The following is a 20,831-nucleotide window of genomic DNA, read 5'->3' as shown; positions in this document are numbered from 1 at the left end:
GACTACAAAACGGAAAAACGACAATCATTTTGTCAGACAACAAAATTGAAAAACAACAATTATTTTCTCAGACTACAAAACGGGAAAAACGACAATTAATTTTCTCAAGCTACAAAATGGAAAAACGACAATCTTTTTTCTCAGACTACAATATAGAAAAACGACAATTATTTTCTCACTACAAGATTGAAAAACGACAATCTTTTTTCTTAAGACTACAAAATGGAAAAACGACAATCATTTTCTTAGGCTACAAAACGGAAAAACGACAATCATTTTGTCAGACTACAAAATTGAAAAACGACAATCATTTTCTGACTACAAACGGAAAAACGACAATTATTTTCTCACTACAAAATGGAAAAACGACAATCTTTTTTCTTAGACTACAAAATTGAAAAACGACAATTATTTTCTCAGACTACAAAATTGAAAAACGACAATTATTTTCTCAGACTACAAAACAGAAAAACGACAATTATTTTTCTCAAACTACAAAATGGAAAAACGACAATCATTTTCTGACTACAAACGAAAAAACGACAATCGCTTTTCTCAGATGAATTAACTAGAGACGAAGGAGAAGGAGAGTGTCTGGTGTTTCGAGCTTTGGAAAAATGGCTACTGTTGTTCGTTTAGCTAAAGAAATAATCGGTAGAAGACGAGCAATGGTGAAATCTAGTCGTCGAAACACTGAGCCAACAACACGCCGAGGAAGCTGGTACGACACTCATATGGCTGCCGCCTCTCGCGCCATAGCTCAACGAATCCCATTGGTCGATCTGGTTCTCGAAATCAGAGACGCAAGGGTAGTAATTCTTTTTTCTATTCTGTTATCGTACATGCATATCTATAAAGAATTATTTTGTTATTGTTGAGATATATGTGCTCTCTACTTGTTTGATGAAATGCCTCAATAGTTGATTTATTTTGATTGTTCTCTTTTTTAGATTCCATTGTCTTCCGAGTATGAGCTGTTGAGGAAATTCAACTCTTCTTCAAGACGAATTGTAGTGTTGAACAAGATAGATCTTGCTAACCGGTCACAAACCAAAGTTAGTAACTTAAATTCTCAACCAAAACATTGAACTAATTTAGTGAACCTTGCATTTGATTTTAAGAGGTTTTTCTAGTTCAGATTCTTTGTCTTATTTATCTTATCAATTAAAGGACTTTATTTAATTTCTAGGAATGGTTGAGCTATTTTGAGCAAAACAACTGTATTTGTTATGGAGTTAATGCTCATAATAAGGACAGCATCAGACAGGTATGTGAATATGATTCTTTCTCAAGCTAAACTGGTTTTAACAAGAAATCAAAATGGAAAAGTAATTAGAACAAGAAGAACAAATCACATACGTGGGCCAAACCAGACACAAGGGCTATGAGAATCTATTTATTGATCACAGTAGAAGAATCTGTACAACAATGGAGTCTTGCTCCAAGAATCACTCTCATACAGTTATCTAGTAAAAAATTGAAGAGCCTTTATGTACTAAGCTAGTTAACAAGAGATACCAACTAACTGTAATACCGAACTACCGAACTCCCTGTTAGGACCAAGGTGAGTTTCGCTTATGCTAGGAGAGGTAAGGGTGCTATTGTTTGGGGGTAGTATGGTCTTTTACTGTGTTGGGGGTACTTTTATAATTGCTGAGTGAGTTGCAAGCTGTTATAGTATAGCGAGTGAGGTTTATGGGGTTTATGCATGTATCGAGAGTCTCTCTTTGCATCACGGGTCCTATAGGGCTCTAAGGCTTGTAACCTTTTTTCCTTTGATTCAATAACACCCAACAGAGCTAAAATTCCATCTAATTCTACTGTTCTATTGCTTTCTTGCTACTGTATTGAAGTTTCAGGGCACATCACTCCTTTTGGTTAGAATTCTCCTTAGCACTTAGTATTCCAACCAGTCACAACAGATTCTTTCTGTATAACATGCACCTAGCTGTGCATGGAAAATTGGGTTTAATTATTTACTCAGATTTTGTTTATTTTTTGCTTCTATATTTTCTAGCTTCTTAGCTCGAATCATATCTATCAAAAGTCATGTTTATGTTAAATTCAGAAATTGCTTTTTCTTTTGTTCGCTTCTTATAGTTTTTGAACTTCTTACAATCTCGAGTTAGAGAATTGAGGAAGAAAGATAATTCTTTTACGACAACATTGTTGTTGGTTGGGATTCCTAATGTTGGTAAATCAGCTCTTGCCAACTCTCTGCATCAAATTGGGAGGACAAGTGCTGCAGGTGAAATAAGAAATCCAAAGTATTTCTTTCTCTGAATGAATATATAATTTTATTTTCGAGAAAGTTTATTTGGATATGACTACGATTACCATAATTTGATTTATTTTGAATTTGTAAAATTTTAGATGTGTTTTGAATTTAAAGTGCATTGCTTCTTTCGTAGAGAGGGGAAGATTAAAACATGCAACAGTGAGTCCACACCCTGGTGAGACAAAAGACATAAGCAGCCTAAAGGTGTGTAGTCGTTTGCTGTTATAGTATGTTTTATAGGAAAGGATCTTCGGTTACCAATTATTTTCTTAGATTTATTGCAAAATTATGTTAAGATTCCACATTGACTAAATACAAGACTAATTAGTAGTTTATAACTACTTGAGCACCTTCCTTTCATATGCTATAAGCGGTTTAACAAGTAGTATCTTAGCAAACACCCTCTAATTAGTGACCCACGTTGTAGAAGGGGCGATTTATGAAATGATCAACATGTGAAGGAGATTACTTGGGAAAAGCTTAGTGTGTCATTATAGAGTGGAACTCAATGAACATCAGCTCTAAAAGGGAGTGTATTGTTAGAATTTCAGGCTAGTCTTTTGGTAGTGAAATCTGCTAAGTAGTTAATATTGTCATTTATGTTTATCCCTTTTTAGGAGACCACATGCTTCCGAGACCATGACCAAACTCATCACTGCAGATCCCACATCCGAGCTTACTGACAGGTCTTGATGATTTTGAGATACTATTTCATTCACATCAGTATATGAAAAGGAAAGCTACTTACTGCATATACCATTTTTCGGAACCAACTGATACACTCCAGCCAGGTACACAGGGAAAATCAAAGAGAAACAGAGAAATCAGAGAATAAGCATACCTATTCTACACTCATATTAGTTTAATTTTTTAAAACTTCCCAAAAAAATAGATAGACAGATATTATAAGAGATCTCAGTTAATCACACTAGTTCCCCCATTAAAAGAAATCCTTCCCTCCATACACCCTTCATTCTTAATACTGGGGTCTAACACACCTTTTTTTTTTGTCCATAATGCAAAATCATAAATGTTTTGATCTAGATTCCATTACTATAAACAAAATTTAGAAAGGTTGATGGGAGGGGAGATAGCATAGAAAATACATTGTGAGCATGGTTTCGTTAGGTTCTGAGATTCTATCTACGAATGGGCATCACATGTCGAATTTACAATCAATTTCATTACATTTATCTTTTCCAAGTTTTAACTCTTATGTTATACATTCAGTTTATAGTTTAAATGAAAGTTTATGTGAACTTGCAGATTGGAAGCCACCCGAATATTTATGTATTGGATACTCCTGGAATTTTGCCCCCTGAGATTTCTGATGATGAGGTCTGCTTAAAGCTAGCTTTAACAGGTAGAGAAACTACAAAGCTCAGCTTTCATGTATTTCAAATTCAAAGGATTCTTTACTAATATGACATGGAGCAATTAACAACTTTCAGGTTTTCATTTTCCAAAATACAGGAGCAATTAGCAACTTTTTTGGTGGAGAAAAAGAACTTGCTCAATATTTTCTTACTATTTTAAATTTGAGTGAAGAATACAAGAGATGGTCAAAGTTTATCCACAATGAAAATGAGATAACATTGACAAACCATGAATCAGATTGCTCAAGTGGCTTTGAAAAAAACCTGAAACAAAGAAGGCAATATCCCACAGATCATACACAGGTATGTATAAGCATTTATATTATCAAATTATGGAACCAAATGACTAGCAACTAACAAGGAAAATGTTTTATAGTTAGAAGAACTTAAGTTAGTTGCCAAGTATCCATTGCTTTATTATTATTTTAATTTGGGTTATTTTCATTCTCATAATATACCACTTGTAAGGATTCTACTTTGACTAAGTATAGGATTGGTTAGTAATATATAACTGCTTGGAACCCTCCTCTTTTAGGCTAGTTTCTAGAAGTGAGTTCAACCCAAGTGGTTATATAAAGTGGTATCAAAGCAATGAACTTCAAGGGGACCGACGTCGCAGAAGGAGCGACCTACGGATTAGTCTTGAACGTCGGCTCCAAACGGGAGTGTATTGTTAGGATCTTACATTAACCAAGTATAAAATTGGTTAGTAGTATATTAACTACTTAGCACCCTCCTCTCTTAGGCTTCTTTTGTGAGTGAATTTTACCCAAATAGTTGTATGAGGACCTACATTACATGTTTATAGTATTTAAATCCTCAACCTTTTTTAATTCTTGTCACCTAATTTTATTGTTCTCCTCTTTTCGTTTCACGATCTCCATGCAGGATTTAATGGTGAACGATGTTCGTCAAACTCTCTTTGAGATAATTTCATCTTTTGATGGCAACATGGAAGATGAAAAGGACTTGAGGAGACTTATTGAAGCAGAGACCATAGCCTTACAGAAAGCTTTCAAAATTCCTGAGGAGTTGTATAATGAGGATGGTCACTGCAAAGTAGCTGGTAAGTTATTGAATCTTTACCGTACTGGGCGGCTTGGACACTACACTCTAGATTCCATCACTTGAAAACGAAAATGGAGATTATACTTTGTGTATATAAAACAATATTTATATTATCTTCAAACCTTTTGATTTGGGTGGAGAAGATGTTTAGTTTGAAACTTGAAATCATGATGTTCCTACAAAATGTTATGGTAGGAATGTAGAGTTTTTCATGGTTTTAAGTAGTAGTTATGGAAAATGAAAAAGGAAAGGAAAATGAATAATTAAGTTGTGTGACTTATTTATTGAAAATTCAAAACTTTATTAAGAGCAATCTCTCAAGATTACATCAAGAAACTCAGGAGACAAATTATTGTTCCTGATAACACTATCAGCGACAAAATAAGATGCTTTAACAAGAAAATGAGCAACACTATTTACAGATCGTCTAATAAAGAGAAACTAGCCACTTTAGTTTTAACATTTGATCCAATGCATAATGGCAGTTCATTTTTCTCAACTCTCACATGTAAATAATGTAATCCTTATCTTTTGGGCATTTTTTAATAATCATACAATGCATCCTTTTACAATTATTTAAATGCTAAATAAAAATACACTTTTGGTATTTCATGAAATTTATTTGTGAATTCTAGAGGTTTTTTTTTAAACAAATAAAAAGGTAACTACAAAATTACTTCCAAATCATAGTACAAAATTGACCTATTCAAACATATTCATTGGTGTTGTTGACAAGAAATATTTGAAAATTACCTAATATTAAGATTTCTTTTAATTTAGTATCGATTTTTTTTTTTTTTGGAATAAGTATCCAATGTAAACTAAATAATAAAAATGATAATTCTGATTATTTTATATTTTGTTCATATTTATTTCTTCCATTTTATTTATTATGATTCCGATTAAAATTTAATAAAGAGGAATAATTAACCTCTTATATATTTTATTTAATTATTTATTCTCATTACTATTACAATTTAGTAAATGTGTCGTAACATCAATTATTTTTACTAATTAGATAGGTGATGTACGGGCCTTTAAAAACTTAAATATAGTGTAATTTTATACTATAATCACTCTAACGGCACAGTATAACTTACATCATTTATGGGTTTGTCTACAGTGTCCCACCATATTTAGTGGGCACTGTAGACAATACTATATAATTTTTTTTTTATTTTTTAATAATTATATAACACTTAAAAAAAACTAAATAATTATATATATTAATCAAAATCTTTATAAATGTATTTGTTTGTATTTTATATTTTTAAGTGTGCTAAAAAAAAGGAAAATTTACACCCATTACTGTTTTTTTCATTTTTTTTTTCGTTTGTACTGTGACACGGTGGATTTTACTTTTGTACTGTTTTTTTTTTGGCAGTATATGCAAACTTTAATATTCAAGGGTTTTTTGCTTTACACTTGTCACGATAGGGTTTTGCCACGTTTTTTTTTTTAAAAAGAAATCATTTTTTATTTTTTGATTTGACGGTTTCCTACTCTTATCAAAAAGGTTATGTACTTATATTTCTTTTATTTTATTTTTTATTTTTTTCGAATATAAATTTTTTTTACTATAACTCACTCTCCCCTCAACTGTTCATCTTCTTCCTCCATTTTCAGTTTTCATTTACAGTTTCGAGTAGTGGGTGGTTTATGCATTTGAAATAATTTCAAATCTCATCCCACTTTCTTAAACTTCCCTCTCATTTTTCCCCCCATTTTTCTTATTTTTGTCTATAAATACCTTCATAATTGCTTATAATGGTCGTTACTCGTTCATCTCCTTCTCCGGCTAAAGCTACAAAACCCACAAAACAATCCCAGAAAACCAGACCCAAATCAAAAATGGGTAAAAAAAATATTAAAGAAAACCCTCCTAGCCCCACTTCCCCTTCTGCTAAAAGAAAAACTCATGGTGGACCTTCGAAGAACACTCGAGGGAAAAGACCTCGAACTGTGGTTGAAAACTCAGACTCAGATTTTGAGTTGGAATCTGAATTTCTTAAGTCGCCTGTCTCTGTAAGGTATTTTACTATTTATCTTTTGTTGTTTTTGATTTTTTTTTTTTGTTAAATTCGATTTTTGAAGTTCATATAACTGGGTATATGTTTATTTTTGTCTCTGTATTTGTAATTGTTTTATATATCTTGTTTGATTTATTTATGTGTTTTTTTTTTAATTTTTATTTGTTGTTTTGTTGGTGTTGTTTCGTTTTATTTTAGGGCAAGGGTAAATCCTGTAAAGGTGTTGCCATCATCAGGTGTGGCTGAGGAAATTCCTGTTAATAGGATTGCTGAGGTTTGTCATGTTATGCATTCTGTTCTATGTTTTTTTTATTGTTATTTCGTAGTGTTTTAGCAGTGTTTTTATTGTTCTGTTTTTAGAATTGGGAACGCAAGTACATCCGATCTCAATTCTATCATTCTAGAGTAGTAACATCTGGGTATTACTCTGTAATTGGAGACATTAAGAGAATTCTAACTGAAAGCCAATTAGAAATTTTTTCAAAATCTGTGTTTGGTTATTTTCTTCGGATTCCGAAGTACATAATTCATTACCAATTGCTTCATTGTTTGCTGTTGAGGGAGGTTCAGCAGCCTAATGGGTTGGAGTTTTGGGTTTGTGTCCAAGGGAAATATCTTAGGTTTAGTATCGAAGAGTTTGCATTGGTCACCGGGTTAGATTGTCATGTTGATTCTGATTTTTATCAGTTTAAGCAAGATGATAATGAATTGGTCACATATATATATTTTAAAAAAACTAATTATAAAAGTTTTTATTGTATTGAAAAAGTTTTGATGTGATGTGTTGTCACTTTTGTGATTTGTTTTAAAAAAAATATATAATCATGAAAAAATTTAATTTCTACACGTTATCTTTTTTGTTGGTAATGTATAATAACTTTCATTATTTACCTCATTCTTCATTTATATATTTTTTTTTCATTGTGTTTGGGCTCTCTCTCCACTATTCACCTTCTTCTTCATTTTTTTCTGTTCTTTTTCTCAAGTCTACAACATTATCCAAATAAAAGCTAGTAACAAAAACAACAGCATGTTAAAGAGGAAGAAGAAGAATCAGGAAAGATAAGAGTGTGGTTGTATGTGTGAGAGAGAGATAGAGAGCTTGCTCTGTGATGAACTTTTTGTATAAATCTTTCAAAAACTTCCACTAAGTTTATGTCATTCGGTGTCTTTGATCTCAAATCGTTAGCTCCATCTCTACCGTACTTCCAAGTCCACCATCTTTCTCCAACTTACCCTTTTCTGTTGCTGGTTTGTTTTTTTGTTGTTTTAAGGTTGTTTTAATGTTGTTTTCTTTCATTTTTTATCACATTTTTTTTCTTCGTTGTTCCACTGTTGTTTTTTAGTTGTTCTGCTTCTTTTTATTTTTGATGTTTTCTCCTGTATGTTCTCTTGTTGTGCCTCAACTCCCTACATTATTGCATTTGTTATGTTGTTTGTTTTCCCAGCAAGCTTCCATCCTTTTTTTTTTTGTCTTCTAGATTTCACCACTTTAATGGAAGGTAAGACTATTACTGTCTATGATTCTTTCATTCTATATTTGCAAGAACTTTCTTTGTTAATTTTGTGCACAAAGAAAGTTAATTTTTTAATCATTTTTTTCTTTTATTTTTTTTATTTATTTTAGTGTTGTTTTTCATGATTTATTTAGCTATTTTTGTGGTTTTTTTATTCTGGTTCTCCTATAAATACATTTGACGAGCTTTCTCATAAGAGAGTTTTGAGGTGTGTGTTTCTTTTATATTTTTTTAAGTAGTTATATTTGCTTCATTTGTTTTTGTGTTGTTTCAGTGTTGTTGTAGTAGTTTTTTTTATTATAATTTTCTAGGAATAGACTTGCAAATATAGTTGATTTTGCATCTGGTGTTGAGGTTGTGCAGCAGATTGTTTATTTTTTTTAATCATTTTTTTCTTTTGTTTTGTTTAATTGTTTTAGTGTTGTTTTACCGTTGTTTTGTCATGATTATTTATTTGACGTCGATTTCACTACTTTTGCTCAATCTTGTCGGAATTAATGGTTATTTTCCGGTTGCCCTGGTGTTGTTGTGGTGGTTCTGTCTGTGGTTGTGAAAGATGGAGGTCTCATACTTTTGTTTGGTATTTACAGTATAAAAGAAAAAAAATGGGGGAGGACAGTATAAATGTTATTTCTGCCGTGTGGCAGTAAAATTGAAAAGTATTACCCCAAATCCAGTATTTTTGTAAAATGCCCAAAAAATATTAGGAGTGTTCGCAGTGCGGGTGGTGCAGTTTTTAACTATTTTTTCAAACTAATCCGCACATGCAATTTTTCCAATTTCCCAAACCGCACCCGCATTGCGAAACTAAAAACCCGCACTAAAAAAAATGGTGCGATGCGGTGCGGTTTTTGCGATTTGGACTATCACCAATAATTAATAAAGTAATAGAATAATAAAGAATATAATATTTGGTGTAATTTTTAGTGTTGTGGTTGGAATTGAAAAAAAAAATTAGTATTGAAATAGTAATATTTTGGTATTGATTTAACACCAAATTTAAATTTTTCCATTGGAAATGCCCTTAAAAATTGATCAAAGAGATGTTGTCACGCAAAAGGTAGAGAGATTTCTTTCAATAAATAAAGCTCACGGCCTATTTTAAGAGTGTGCTTAATTGTACCATAACATTAACGTTCCGTTTGATATATATACTTGTGAAATAAATACTTAATAATTTTTTAAGGATTCCCACATGCTTAATGCATATGATTTAGTATAATTATTTTCAAATTTATATTCTCATATTCTTGTACATACAAGTAGGATCAGATCACATGTGCATTGCAGTAGTTGCCATGAATCACCTTAGTGAGGTGATTTGGGTGACTTCAGCAAAACTGGATTACTCTAACGCTCTGTGTGGTGAGGCGGCGGCTGTTTGTTTTATTAGCATCATATGTGTAATAAATGTAAATGCTAAGAAAATTTTACCGCGAATATCTCATTTAATAAAGTATTTCTAAAATATTTATCATCTAAATTTATAATATAGTTTGGCCTCCTCTAATTTTTTATCCTGCTCCGCCTAGATGTACCTAGTATCATTAATCAATTTATAAGTAATAATGAACCTATTTGTTTATTAAAAAGTGTCTAATTTAAGGATGTTAATTCATTTTTATAGACCGTATTCATGTTTTGTCGAGATTTATTAAACATTAAAATCCAAAATTGACTTGTTTATAAACGGACTGACGATGTGTATCCCATTTATTTACATGTGTAAAAAGTATAATGAACATAAAAGTGTTTACTTTTTTTTTTGTGAAAATTGATCGAACTTTATTAAGAAATATTGTTGCAACAATAATAAAAGAAAACTTTTAACATCACTCCCATTGAATCAACGATTTGGAAAAGAACAAGCAGTTATAGCAACACTATGATCTACCTTGTTAACATATCGAAGACAATAATCAAAGAGAGCTTATCTTCGAATTAAGCGTGTCAACCTAAAAATAATTCTGAAACTAACCCGTTTAATAAATAGGTTAGCCATGTTAACTCAAAAATTGCCTAAACTCCTTTAAAAAAACCGAAAAACGTTTATTTCGTCTGGATTTCTTAACTTATCCAAACTGTCTTGTTGACATAATTTACTTATATTTAAAGGTTGAATGTCTCTTGTTTGAATTCTCCCTGAATTTACTATTGTTCTTAAGAGATAGAGAGTGATTTGGTTTTGACTTGTTTGAGCTTGGAAACAAAGTATTTCTAAAGTTAAGATGTCCCAAACTAATTAAGAAACTTCTTTTGATTTATTTAGTTATTGGTTGTCAAATTCATGTATTAAATTGGCCACTAAATGAATGATCCTAAATTCATATACAAGAAGATGATCAAATTATACAGAAGATATGTTTAAATGGAAGAATGGGTTTTGTTTTCATCTATAGTATTCAAACAATATACAAAGCTTTTCTTTGTGTGATTACATAATTATAATTACATGACAAAACTTTTTAACTTTAAAAAGAAAAATAACATTAACATTACCCCAAACCAAATGAAAAGCCTACTTACAAATAAAGAATATGTAAAAATCAATGTGATTTGTATGTAATTTGAAATCATGAAATTTGACTATCTTCTTTGGAAGTTAAGGAACTTAATACCATAGGCGAAGACGAAGAAGAAGAGAAGAACCCAACCGACATGAGCAACCATCACCGGGATGAGAAAGTCATGGTCAAATCCTAAGTTATCCTTGAGAAAATCATTCACTCTCATTACTTTTCCACCGGAAAGTTCAACATTGGTGGTGACATCGCCGACTTGGGATGTGAAAATGCCATAGATTGTCCAGGCAACCGGAGAGCCCCAGTAGTACCATCTCCACCATATAGGGATGAGCTGCAATGATTGCAAATGAGTTCTTAGTAAATGCAGCCACTAAAGAGAATTGTTCATAAGAAAACTCAGTACCAATGTTTTTTTAATTGTGGAGAAAAGAAGTTGTAATGTTAGTTGAATGGTTTTCATGTCATTTAAGAATAAGGTTACGTTATGTTGGGAGGAATGAAAACACAAGAATAAGGTGGCGTTTGGTTGGAAGTAATGAAAAAGAATGGAATAGAAAGGAAACAATTTTCATTCCATTATTTTGTTTGGTTGCATTTGAAAATATTGGAATGACATTCCAATAGAATGCCCTTTCCACCATTTTGGTGGAATGACTATTCTATTTTGAAATTGTTTGAAAGACCTTTCTAATGTATTGAGAAAAAATTTAATAATTTTTTTTTTTTTTAACTTTTAATGAATTTTAAATTTTATTCCATTCTATTTCTATTCATATTCTCATTCTCATTTCTATTCTCATTCTATTTCTATTCCTATTCTCATTCTCATTTCTATTCTCATTCTATTTCTATTCCTATTCTCATTCTCATTTCTATTCTTATGTTTCCATTCCTTCCAACCAAACGCCACTTAAAAATTAGAACGGAAATAGGAATAGGAATGGACCAAACAAAGGAGTATAGTGAAAATCGATTTCTTTCCATTCTATTTCATTTTATACCACTAACCAAACGCGACTTAAATGTTGGTAAGATGAAGAGAAACTTGGGTTTAGATCACATACCGGTCTGGGAATCATGAAACCAGAGAACAAATTCCAGAAGCTGAGGAAGAAAGCCATAACAATTGCAGCAATTTGATGGCCGGGGGTTAAGGCGATAACCATCATACCATACATAGAGAAGTAGGCAAAGCACATGAACATGAAGTAGTAGAAGTAGAAAAATTTCACAAATGTCCATTCATAACCAATCATGGAGTACAGAATCATGCTGTATATGAAGGTCTGAATTAGAACATATATTGTTTCAATAGCCACCTGCACCACAGATTTTATAGGAATCAAGATCAGATATACAAGAAGGAAGTGAATTAAGATTTTTGTAGATAAATATGTTTATAAATGTCAAGTGTCTCACCTGAGCAAATGCATATGGCAACTCTGAGTACATCCCGGCTGCCCTTTCACGGTAGAAGACTGTTCTCTCAACCGCAACCACAGGTTGTACAGCAGAGGCATTACTTGCTCCAAGGAAAAGAATTGCAGAATAAGTAGCTCCCAAAAGATTGATCAAGTCCTTCTGGGTTTTTCTGTTAAGAAACAATATATAGTTTGTAGTAGTATAAGGTTAGCATGTGGCCAATTATTTGAAAATAGAAACATAAATTTTGTTGAACTTACAACTTGGTTCCTTTGCCCCAGAAGATGATTCCAAATAAGGCACCAATCATAACTGTCATGAAGAATCTTATGGCATTGAATTTGGAGTTTCTCCAGTATGACCAGTGTTGTTTCCAGAAACAAGCCTTGCATTGAGTGAAAAAGTTGGTAGAGTATTGGGTGGGGAAATAGAGGTCCTTTGTGCCCGGTTGTGGGGTGCTTAGCTCTTTGATGAGTTCTTGGTTTCTTCTGTAATTCACAAAACAATGGTGATATTATCAGTACAAACATCAAAGAGGATGATACAAGTGGACATAAAAATGATAAAAGTTGCATGGTACTTACTTATAGAGGGTAGAGTTTGCATAAAGTTCTGCAAAGTCAACATTAAGCTGAGTCTCAGTCGCGTTGGAGGTGACATCTAACATCCAGGTAGCAGGATTGTAACCCTCTTTGATCTTAGGAATGCCTGGAATAGCCTGCAAGATTTCCATTATTTGATTTAGAGTCATACTAATTGTTTAGGCATTTATTTAAGTGGTGGACTATTAACAAACCTCAAAATATTCAACAAGTTTATGCGAATGGCGACCGAGTTCTCCAGCATAAATAACTTGTCCTCCTCTTTTCATCAAGAAAAGCTGCAAAATAAAGCAATGTCAAATTTGACTCATCACAATCATAACGAAATATGAGAGATTGAAGCAATTAGAATTCGAATTATACCTCATCGAAAGCTTCAAAGATGTCTATGCTCGGTTGGTGAATTGTGCATACAACAGTTCTTCCTGTGTCCACAGTGTTCCTCACAGTACGCATAACAATGGCAGCTGCTCTAGCATCAAGACCCGAAGTGGGCTCGTCCATGAAGATAATGGAGGGATTGGCAACTAACTCTACAGCAATAGTGAGCCTCTTTCTCTGCTCGGTTGAGAGTCCATCTACTCCTGGAAGTCCTACTAAGGCATTCCTCAATGGTTGGATTTCAACCAAATCCATTACTTCTTCAACAAACATCTGTAAGAAACAAAAAACTTGAGTCACTTTCATGATCCACATCATTAGTGTTTTTAATGTTAACAATGGTTGAAGATAAAGTGACATGCCTTTCGTTTTTCTGTGTTGATATCAGAAGACAGACGAAGCCAGGCTGAGTACAAGAGAGACTCATAGACAGTAACATATGGTGAGTGGATGTCATTTTGTTCACAGTAACCGCTAACTCGAGCAAATGTAGCTTGGTTCTTCGCGTAACCAGAAATGTTTATGCTTCCTTCGATATATCCACCAGTTTTTCTTCCAGCCAAGACATCCATCAAGGTAGTCTTACCAGCACCACTAACACCGACTAATGCTGTCAAAACACCAGGCCGAAAAGCTCCACTAACATCTCTTAGCAATTGCAAACGAGTTTCTTCAACTCCTTGTGTCTTCATTTCCTGATGAAAGACAAAAATGTTTCTTTACATTAAGAAAGATGCATCAAGTGTTTATGATCAATTTTCTCAGGAAAATTGGCTTACTGCAGGCATGTCCACGGAATAGTTCACATGGTTGAAAGCAAGCGATAATGGTTGGAAAGGTAAAACCATTCCTCGACTGACTTGACTGTTTCTAGCATTTTCAGTGCCATGATTGTTCCTTTCTTGCATATCCACACCTATAATTTTTCATTAAAAGTCAGATACCAAGAATAATTTGATAGCAGAAGAGCTTTTCAATACAAAATCATTTGGGAATTTAGTTTGCTTACCTTCAGAACTGGATGCCAATTGTGTCTTTGTTTTGTTTTTGGAGTCATCATCGGTAATCAGAGTTTTAGTATCACCAAAAGCTGAATGTATATCAAAAGAAATATGTGAAAAGAGGAATCATTTGAGATAAGTATTTGGAAATCATGAAAAACTGATTATCTACTTACGGCTCAAATAGGTCAATGCTGCAATAAAGAGTCCATTGAAAAGAAAAGAAAACGCGAATAGTGCTCCGATGCAAATCCAATACCAATATTCATCCTTAAACAGACCTCTTTGATCTAGAAGAACTTTCCCAACTGTGGAGTTTCCAATAGGCTGTGAAAGAGAAGAAAAACCAGTTATGTTAAATGGTGAAGTAGTTTGTATGGAGGAAAAATCATAGGTAATTTGTTCAATGTGAACTTACTGCACTCCATCTTTTGTCAAGAAATTCATTAATGGCAATTGCATTTTGTCCATACATCATAGGAGAAACATAGTACCCCCAAATCATCCAAGGCTTAATGTCATCTGCATTACCAAGAAAAAAATGGTTCTTGTTAGAGAGTAGCAAAAACAAAAATCTCTAATGACTATTCTAGCCAAAAAATAATAATAATAGAGCCAAAATGAGAGCTTCCAAAAACCGATCCAAAAAGTAGAACCAAAAGAATCACTTGTGATCGGGGATAGTGAGCCAAAAAAAAAAAGTTGTTTGTGATCAAGTTGTCCAAGATGGTGAGCAAAAAATAGCTACCATCTTGAGAGGGAATGTTAAAGAGCTCCACATTGCTAATGTGTGAAAAGGTAATAGAATATTTAAGATCTATTAGTTATTTCTCTCATTGTTAATTGGTTTTGAAATGGAGCTCCATGCACTTTACCAAATTCTAACATTTCCATAACAAGATATCTTTAATAGCTAAGAACCAATGGTATTTCAATGATGAAATTTTCATAATGGTAAGAAAATTCTAACCTTTGGCAACAATGTAGCCACCAAGGACGAACACCAATAGCAAGGTAAAAGATCCAATTGTGTTGGCAACAACATCAGTTCTTCCGAGGGCTGCAATGAAACGAAACAAGGAAAGTGCCATCTGATGGACACCGAAGAAGGCCAAGAATTGTTTAAAGAACCTGTAAATATTGAAAAACAAAAGTCATCAAAATGAATTGTGAGCTAAATAAGAATTATGTTGAGATTTTTCACACTTACCTTGCAGCAGAAGGTGCAAAACCAATGGTGTAGTATGTAAGAATGATCCAAATGCCTGATTCCAAAAATGAAATGGGAATCCTCAGTACCCAAATTGGCAATGCAAATGCCCAAGCAGGGTAAAACAATGAATCCCTTTGTTTATAGAACACAGGAAGCCGAAAAACTGTCATGGCAAGCTCAGCCATCCCATTAAACATGACATTAATAAGACTGAAAAAGAGTGCTCCCCAAAACTTTGCTCCATCTTCTACACTGCCAGTTTTCATTTCTGTTCTTAAGAACACAGTCAAAGCAATTATAGCCATGATAGTAATCTGAGTAGTCTTGAAAATATAGATAAAAGAGTTTCGCTTCATCAACATCCATTCCCTTGCAAACCCTGCCTTGAAGAGTTCCTTATTGGAGATACCATATTTTTCTTTCACAAGTGCAGCAGGATGAGCTTTGTTTTTATCATATGGAATTCTTTGATCTTCAGAAAGACTTTGACCAACATGAAAAGAGGTGAAGCCACTCACGAAATCGGTCACAGAAATGTATCTGTAAGGTTGGTTTCTTCTAAACCAGTACTGTTCTTGGTCTTTTTTGGAAGTAACTTCTTGAAGAAAGTCAGCAACTCCTTTTCTATCAGGGCATTTGAACCCCATATGCTCAAAGAATTCGAGAACATTATTGCGAGGGCCTTGGTAGACAATCTGACCCTCAGAAAGAAGGATAATGTCATCAAACAAGTCATATGTCTCAGGTGCAGGTTGCAGAAGAGAGATGACCATTGTCACATCCATGATATGAACCATTTGCCTCATGAACTTGACAATCTGAAAGGTTGTGGAACTGTCCAACCCTGTTGATATTTCATCCATAAAATATGCTTTCGCTGGTCCAACCAACATTTCACCTGCAGTATATCAATCAAAGGTAATTCCAATCAGAACAGATTGCATAGTTCAAGCATGAAAAATTCATTGGCCAAGTTTATATAATGTAAAGCAGCCACATACAGGGGCTGTTCATACAATCTACAATCCGTGGTTCTAAACCCCAACCAATCCAAACTAAAACATTCGAGACTTGGAACAAATGAATCCGGTGTTAATAGTTTCTTTAATCCGGACTGCTTATAATTCTCCGGTTCGATCACATTTTAGAATTTTCATCAGCGGTTCAAACCAGACCAAACTACTTAATTTTTTATATTTACATAATTTTTTAATGAAATAAAGATATTCGGGAACAATCTTCTGGAGAATATTGATATTGACTTAATATTATTTTTTAGACTATTTTTATTTATTGCTATATATTGGTTTTGTTTGAGCATTTAATTGGTTTGTTTTGGTTTTGAATTTTTCAAAAACCATAATACTAGTTTAGTTCGAAAGAAAATGAAAATTCAGACCAAACTAATCCGTGGACAGCCCCTACATACCGGTAGTTACACGCTTCTTTTGTCCACCAGAGATACCCCTTCTCATTTCATCCCCAACCATAATATCTGCACAGATATCAAGTCCAAGAATCTGATAAAAACAAAAAATGAACCATGTTAGACTTGCAAACATCAAGAGAAGAAAAGGTACAACAAACAATCTTAAAATGGAGAAGAACAAACCTTTAGAACATAATCAGTGATCAAGCTGGTTTCTTGACCTTCCATAGCTGTGGCTTTCATAAAGGCATCAATCTCAGCATCTGGTTTAATTCCAGCTGCTTTCTCCCGTCTAGACAACTCTACCAACAAGTCATATCTTGTTCCAACTCCCAAACACCGCCCCGAAAAGTCTAATGTTTCGCGGACTGTCATCTCACCATAGTGAAGATCATGTTGACTAATATAAGAAGAGGTTCTCTGAGGTACAAACTCTTTAAATTCATGGCCACAGTAAGTCACTTTTCCAGTTACCTGTTTGTTGGTCAAAGTCAAACCTTAAGTTACCAAACTTGTGAACCTTTAAATACATATCAGACTAATATATATTAAGAGAAGAACACAAACCCTTAAATCATAATCAAGTTTTGCAGCAAGTGCTTTTAGCAGTGTTGTTTTTCCAGATCCAGGTGGACCAAGAAGTAAAGTCAACCTGTAAATAAATCAATTTGAGCTCTATATATAGCATTTGAAGGGATTAAGAAGAAAAATTAGTAAAAGTTAGTTGTGAACATAACATACCTTGAAGGCTTTGCTATACCACTCACATCTTGGAGTATCTTAACCACTCTTTTCTTTGATGGAGTGAGTCCAATCATTCCAATGATTCCCTATTCAAATAAGATTTATAGTTTAGAGAAGTGAGAAAAAAAAAGAGTAATTGGTATGAGCTGAATTATATGAAACTCACCTCAATCATGTTAAGACTTGAATTCAACAGAGTTGGAAGAGCTCTAGTTCCTACATAGGCATCTCCTTCAATTGATAAATTCTCAAATCTAACTTCAACCTTAGGAATTTCAATCCCAACCCTGCACCAAATTATGAAATTTGAAGATCTGGGATTTACAATTAATCATATTTTGTAAAACAAACATTAACACAAACACTTACCCAAAAAAAAAACACACAACTACTTCCCTTATTTCAGTAATTTTCTTTCATTTTCTCATAAACCAAACAAAACAAACAGTCACAACATAATCAATGAATCATTACCTGTCACTTCAATCCCAACCCTTTTTATACATCAAGTTATGAATTTTGAATATCTGGAATTCATAATTAATCATATTTTCTTATTCAACACAAAAAAAAAAAAAACAACTTTCCTTTTTTAATAAATTTTCTTTTATTTTCTCATAAACCAAACAAAACAAAACAGTCAAAAACACAATCAATTATCATTTCCAGCCCTGAGTCTCTACAAATAAATACATGAAGTTATGAATTTTGAAGATCTGGGATTCACAATTAATCATATTTTACATAACTAACATTACCACAAACACTTATTAAACACAAAAAAACAACTTTCCCTTTTCAATAAATTTTCTTTCATTTTCTCATAAACCAAACAAAACAAAACAGTCAAAACACAATCAATTATCATTTCCAGCCCTGAGTCTCTACAAATAAATACATCAAATTATGAATTTTGAAGATCTGGGATTCACAATTAACTAACACATTAACACAAACACTTATCCAACACACAAAAAGAAAACCAACTTCCTATTTTTAAATTTTCTATCATTTTCTCATCAACCAAACAAACATACAAAATCAATTACCTGTCATTTCTAGCTCTAAGTCTCTCCAAAAACTTTTCATTATCATCCTCAACAACCTTCAAAATACTCTCCATCAACAACTTCTTATCTTGACTACCAAGCTTAGTAACATCAACCTCTTCAACCACCATCTTCCCATTACTCATCACCTGAGTCAACATCCCTCTCCTCATCCTATCATAAGTCGGTAACCGCTCTATGGCGGCCCACCGCAACTCCTCCTCCTCCTCCTCTCGCCTCGAACTCCGCTGAAACGCGTCCGGCGCGTTCCACATTTCCTTGACAGTATTTGACCGGAAACTGTTACTAATACTCCGGTTACTACTGTTCTGCCGAGTCAAATCGTCCGCCATGATGATCAAACTCAGTACAAATAAATTGTTAAGAATCTTCTTCTTGTTATTGTTATGAACTCCGTTTCATTCTGAAGAAAGATTTTTGTGTGTTGAGATGTGAATGAAGATTTGTTTGTAATAAACAAAAGGACTTTGTGTCAGAGCTAACTGTTTTTCAAATACTATATATATATTTATAGATATTTTGTAATAAATTATTAGTTATGAAGGGAAACGTTTTTAATTACTATTATTATTAATTTAAGGGGTTTTTTTATTTTTATACTTCAAAATAGTTTTTTATTTTTTTTTTATTTTCACGGAATTCTACACAGAAACTCCTATTGCAACTACCTAAATTATAACTAGTGCTGCAACTACTCTAGAAACCCAAACCGTAAATTTAAAAAAAAAATGTTAAAAAAATAGTATTTAAGGTAATTCCCCTTAATTTAAAGTATAAATACATAATTTAATTTCTTTTTGCAAATAAATATATAAGTACTTAAGTTATATTTTTAGAAGAGAAATGTTAAAGGGCATTAGTGGTGCCTAGCACCCTCCTACTTGTTAGTATGCTATTGGTTCAACTAAGTATTAGGTCTCATATAATTTAATATAATAACTTTTAAGGAGTATCGCTAATCAATCGCAATGTCACATGTCGAGAAGGTGCTAGTCACCACTGGTGCCTAATAGTAATGCTTTTTTTAGAAGTATGTAGGTACCTGTTAAATGTTAAGTCATTATTCACGTGTTATTTTTTTATTGATATATTTAAACTATTTTTTTAAAAAAAATAAAAAATTAATGACCTAGACTAATCAGACATTGCCACGTAATAATTTATTTAACACTTAGCAGGTATTTACAAAAGTTTCAAAATTATAACTTAGGTATTATTACTGCCAAAAATTATAAGTATTTATTTGTAATTAAGAGTTAAATTTAAGTATTTATGCCGTAAATTACTCTTATATATTATTGAAGAATTTCTCCCATACACCCTTATTTGTTTTGGTATTTAAAAAAAAAAAAATTAGTTCGATTATTTTATGATTGTAGTGATTTAAGATATTCTGTAAAATTTTGAAAAATTTAGAAAAATTTAACACGCTGAAAATATGGTTCAAAGAGTCTGTTGCACGTGTGAGTTTTTTATTTTATGCGTGTGTGAAATAAATGATTTCAAGTTTGAATTATATATTGTAAATTATTCTTAATTTTTTAAAAAATTTGTTAAATATTTTAAATAGCTATAACGCACACGATTATGAAAAAAATTAGACTAAGAAATTTTTTTAGATGCCGAAATAGTCACCTGTTCATTCCTTTAAGTGGGGTATATTGTAAAAATACCTTATATTTTTTTTGACAATTTTGAATGCATTTACGAAATAAAAAATAAAAGTGTATCAATGCATTAAGTTTGTAATAAAGTTTTGATAATTAAATAAATATTGTATTTAGTGTAAAAAAATATTAAATAAATGTATTGATATGCTCATTTTTAAAATGCAGCTTAGAGTTTCTAATTATTAAATATTAAGTTAGGATTAACTTTGGTCAAAATGAGACTAATGATACTACTATTTTGTATGTATTCGTACATAAAAGATTCTAAACTCTAATTTGAGGCCATCTAATTGTGAATAAATTCAAAGTCAATATTACATGTAACTCTCACTTGCTTTGCACCTTCAATAATCTTTTTCTAATGCAATTTGGCCTCCACTTTTTTCAACCTTATTTTATTTTATTATTTTTAAATGAAAAAGTGGAAGTTGTTGTAAAAAGAAGAAAAAAATGTACCATATGAAAGTGTCACATGTTTCGCAGTATAAGCAGGCAAGTTGAAATG

General features: G+C 32.5%; 2 protein-coding genes across 3 annotated transcripts; one reads left to right on the top strand and one right to left on the bottom strand.

Moving 5' to 3' along the window:
* Positions 1 to 561: 561 nt before the first annotated feature.
* Positions 562 to 4,967, top strand: LOC115721185 (DAR GTPase 2, mitochondrial). 2 transcript variants are annotated; one of them, XM_030650440.2, is made up of 8 exons: positions 562 to 809; positions 951 to 1,055; positions 1,190 to 1,267; positions 2,101 to 2,248; positions 2,412 to 2,482; positions 3,545 to 3,641; positions 3,752 to 3,957; positions 4,543 to 4,967. In XM_030650440.2, exons 1-8 carry the CDS (start codon positions 618 to 620, stop codon positions 4,783 to 4,785), a joined length of 1,140 nt encoding a protein of 379 aa, XP_030506300.2. In that variant the 5' UTR covers positions 562 to 617; the 3' UTR covers positions 4,786 to 4,967. The 2 variants fall into 2 exon arrangements, with proteins under 2 accessions (XP_030506300.2, XP_030506301.2); XM_030650441.2 differs by lacking the exons at positions 2,101 to 2,248; positions 2,412 to 2,482.
* A 5,663-nt stretch (positions 4,968 to 10,630) lies between these two features.
* Positions 10,631 to 19,149, bottom strand: LOC115720696 (pleiotropic drug resistance protein 2). The gene is made up of 20 exons (XM_030649862.2): positions 18,636 to 19,149; positions 17,753 to 17,873; positions 17,584 to 17,672; positions 17,410 to 17,494; positions 17,026 to 17,316; positions 16,843 to 16,933; positions 15,411 to 16,311; positions 15,171 to 15,331; positions 14,619 to 14,722; positions 14,377 to 14,527; positions 14,209 to 14,289; positions 13,979 to 14,115; positions 13,562 to 13,894; positions 13,182 to 13,472; positions 13,013 to 13,096; positions 12,801 to 12,934; positions 12,477 to 12,704; positions 12,214 to 12,385; positions 11,859 to 12,113; positions 10,631 to 11,125 (listed from the first exon to the last, which is right to left on the bottom strand). The coding sequence occupies exons 1-20, from the start codon at positions 18,986 to 18,988 to the stop codon at positions 10,856 to 10,858; spliced, it is 4,332 nt and encodes a 1,443-aa protein (XP_030505722.1). The 5' UTR covers positions 18,989 to 19,149; the 3' UTR covers positions 10,631 to 10,855.
* Between the last annotated feature and the right edge of the window lie 1,682 nt (positions 19,150 to 20,831).

This window comes from Cannabis sativa, chromosome 2 (genome assembly GCF_029168945.1).
Source record: "Cannabis sativa cultivar Pink pepper isolate KNU-18-1 chromosome 2, ASM2916894v1, whole genome shotgun sequence".
Taxonomy (NCBI): domain Eukaryota; kingdom Viridiplantae; phylum Streptophyta; class Magnoliopsida; order Rosales; family Cannabaceae; genus Cannabis; species Cannabis sativa.
The sequence above is the reverse complement of the archived record's forward strand: the minus strand, read 5'-3'. Positions and strand labels throughout refer to the sequence as shown.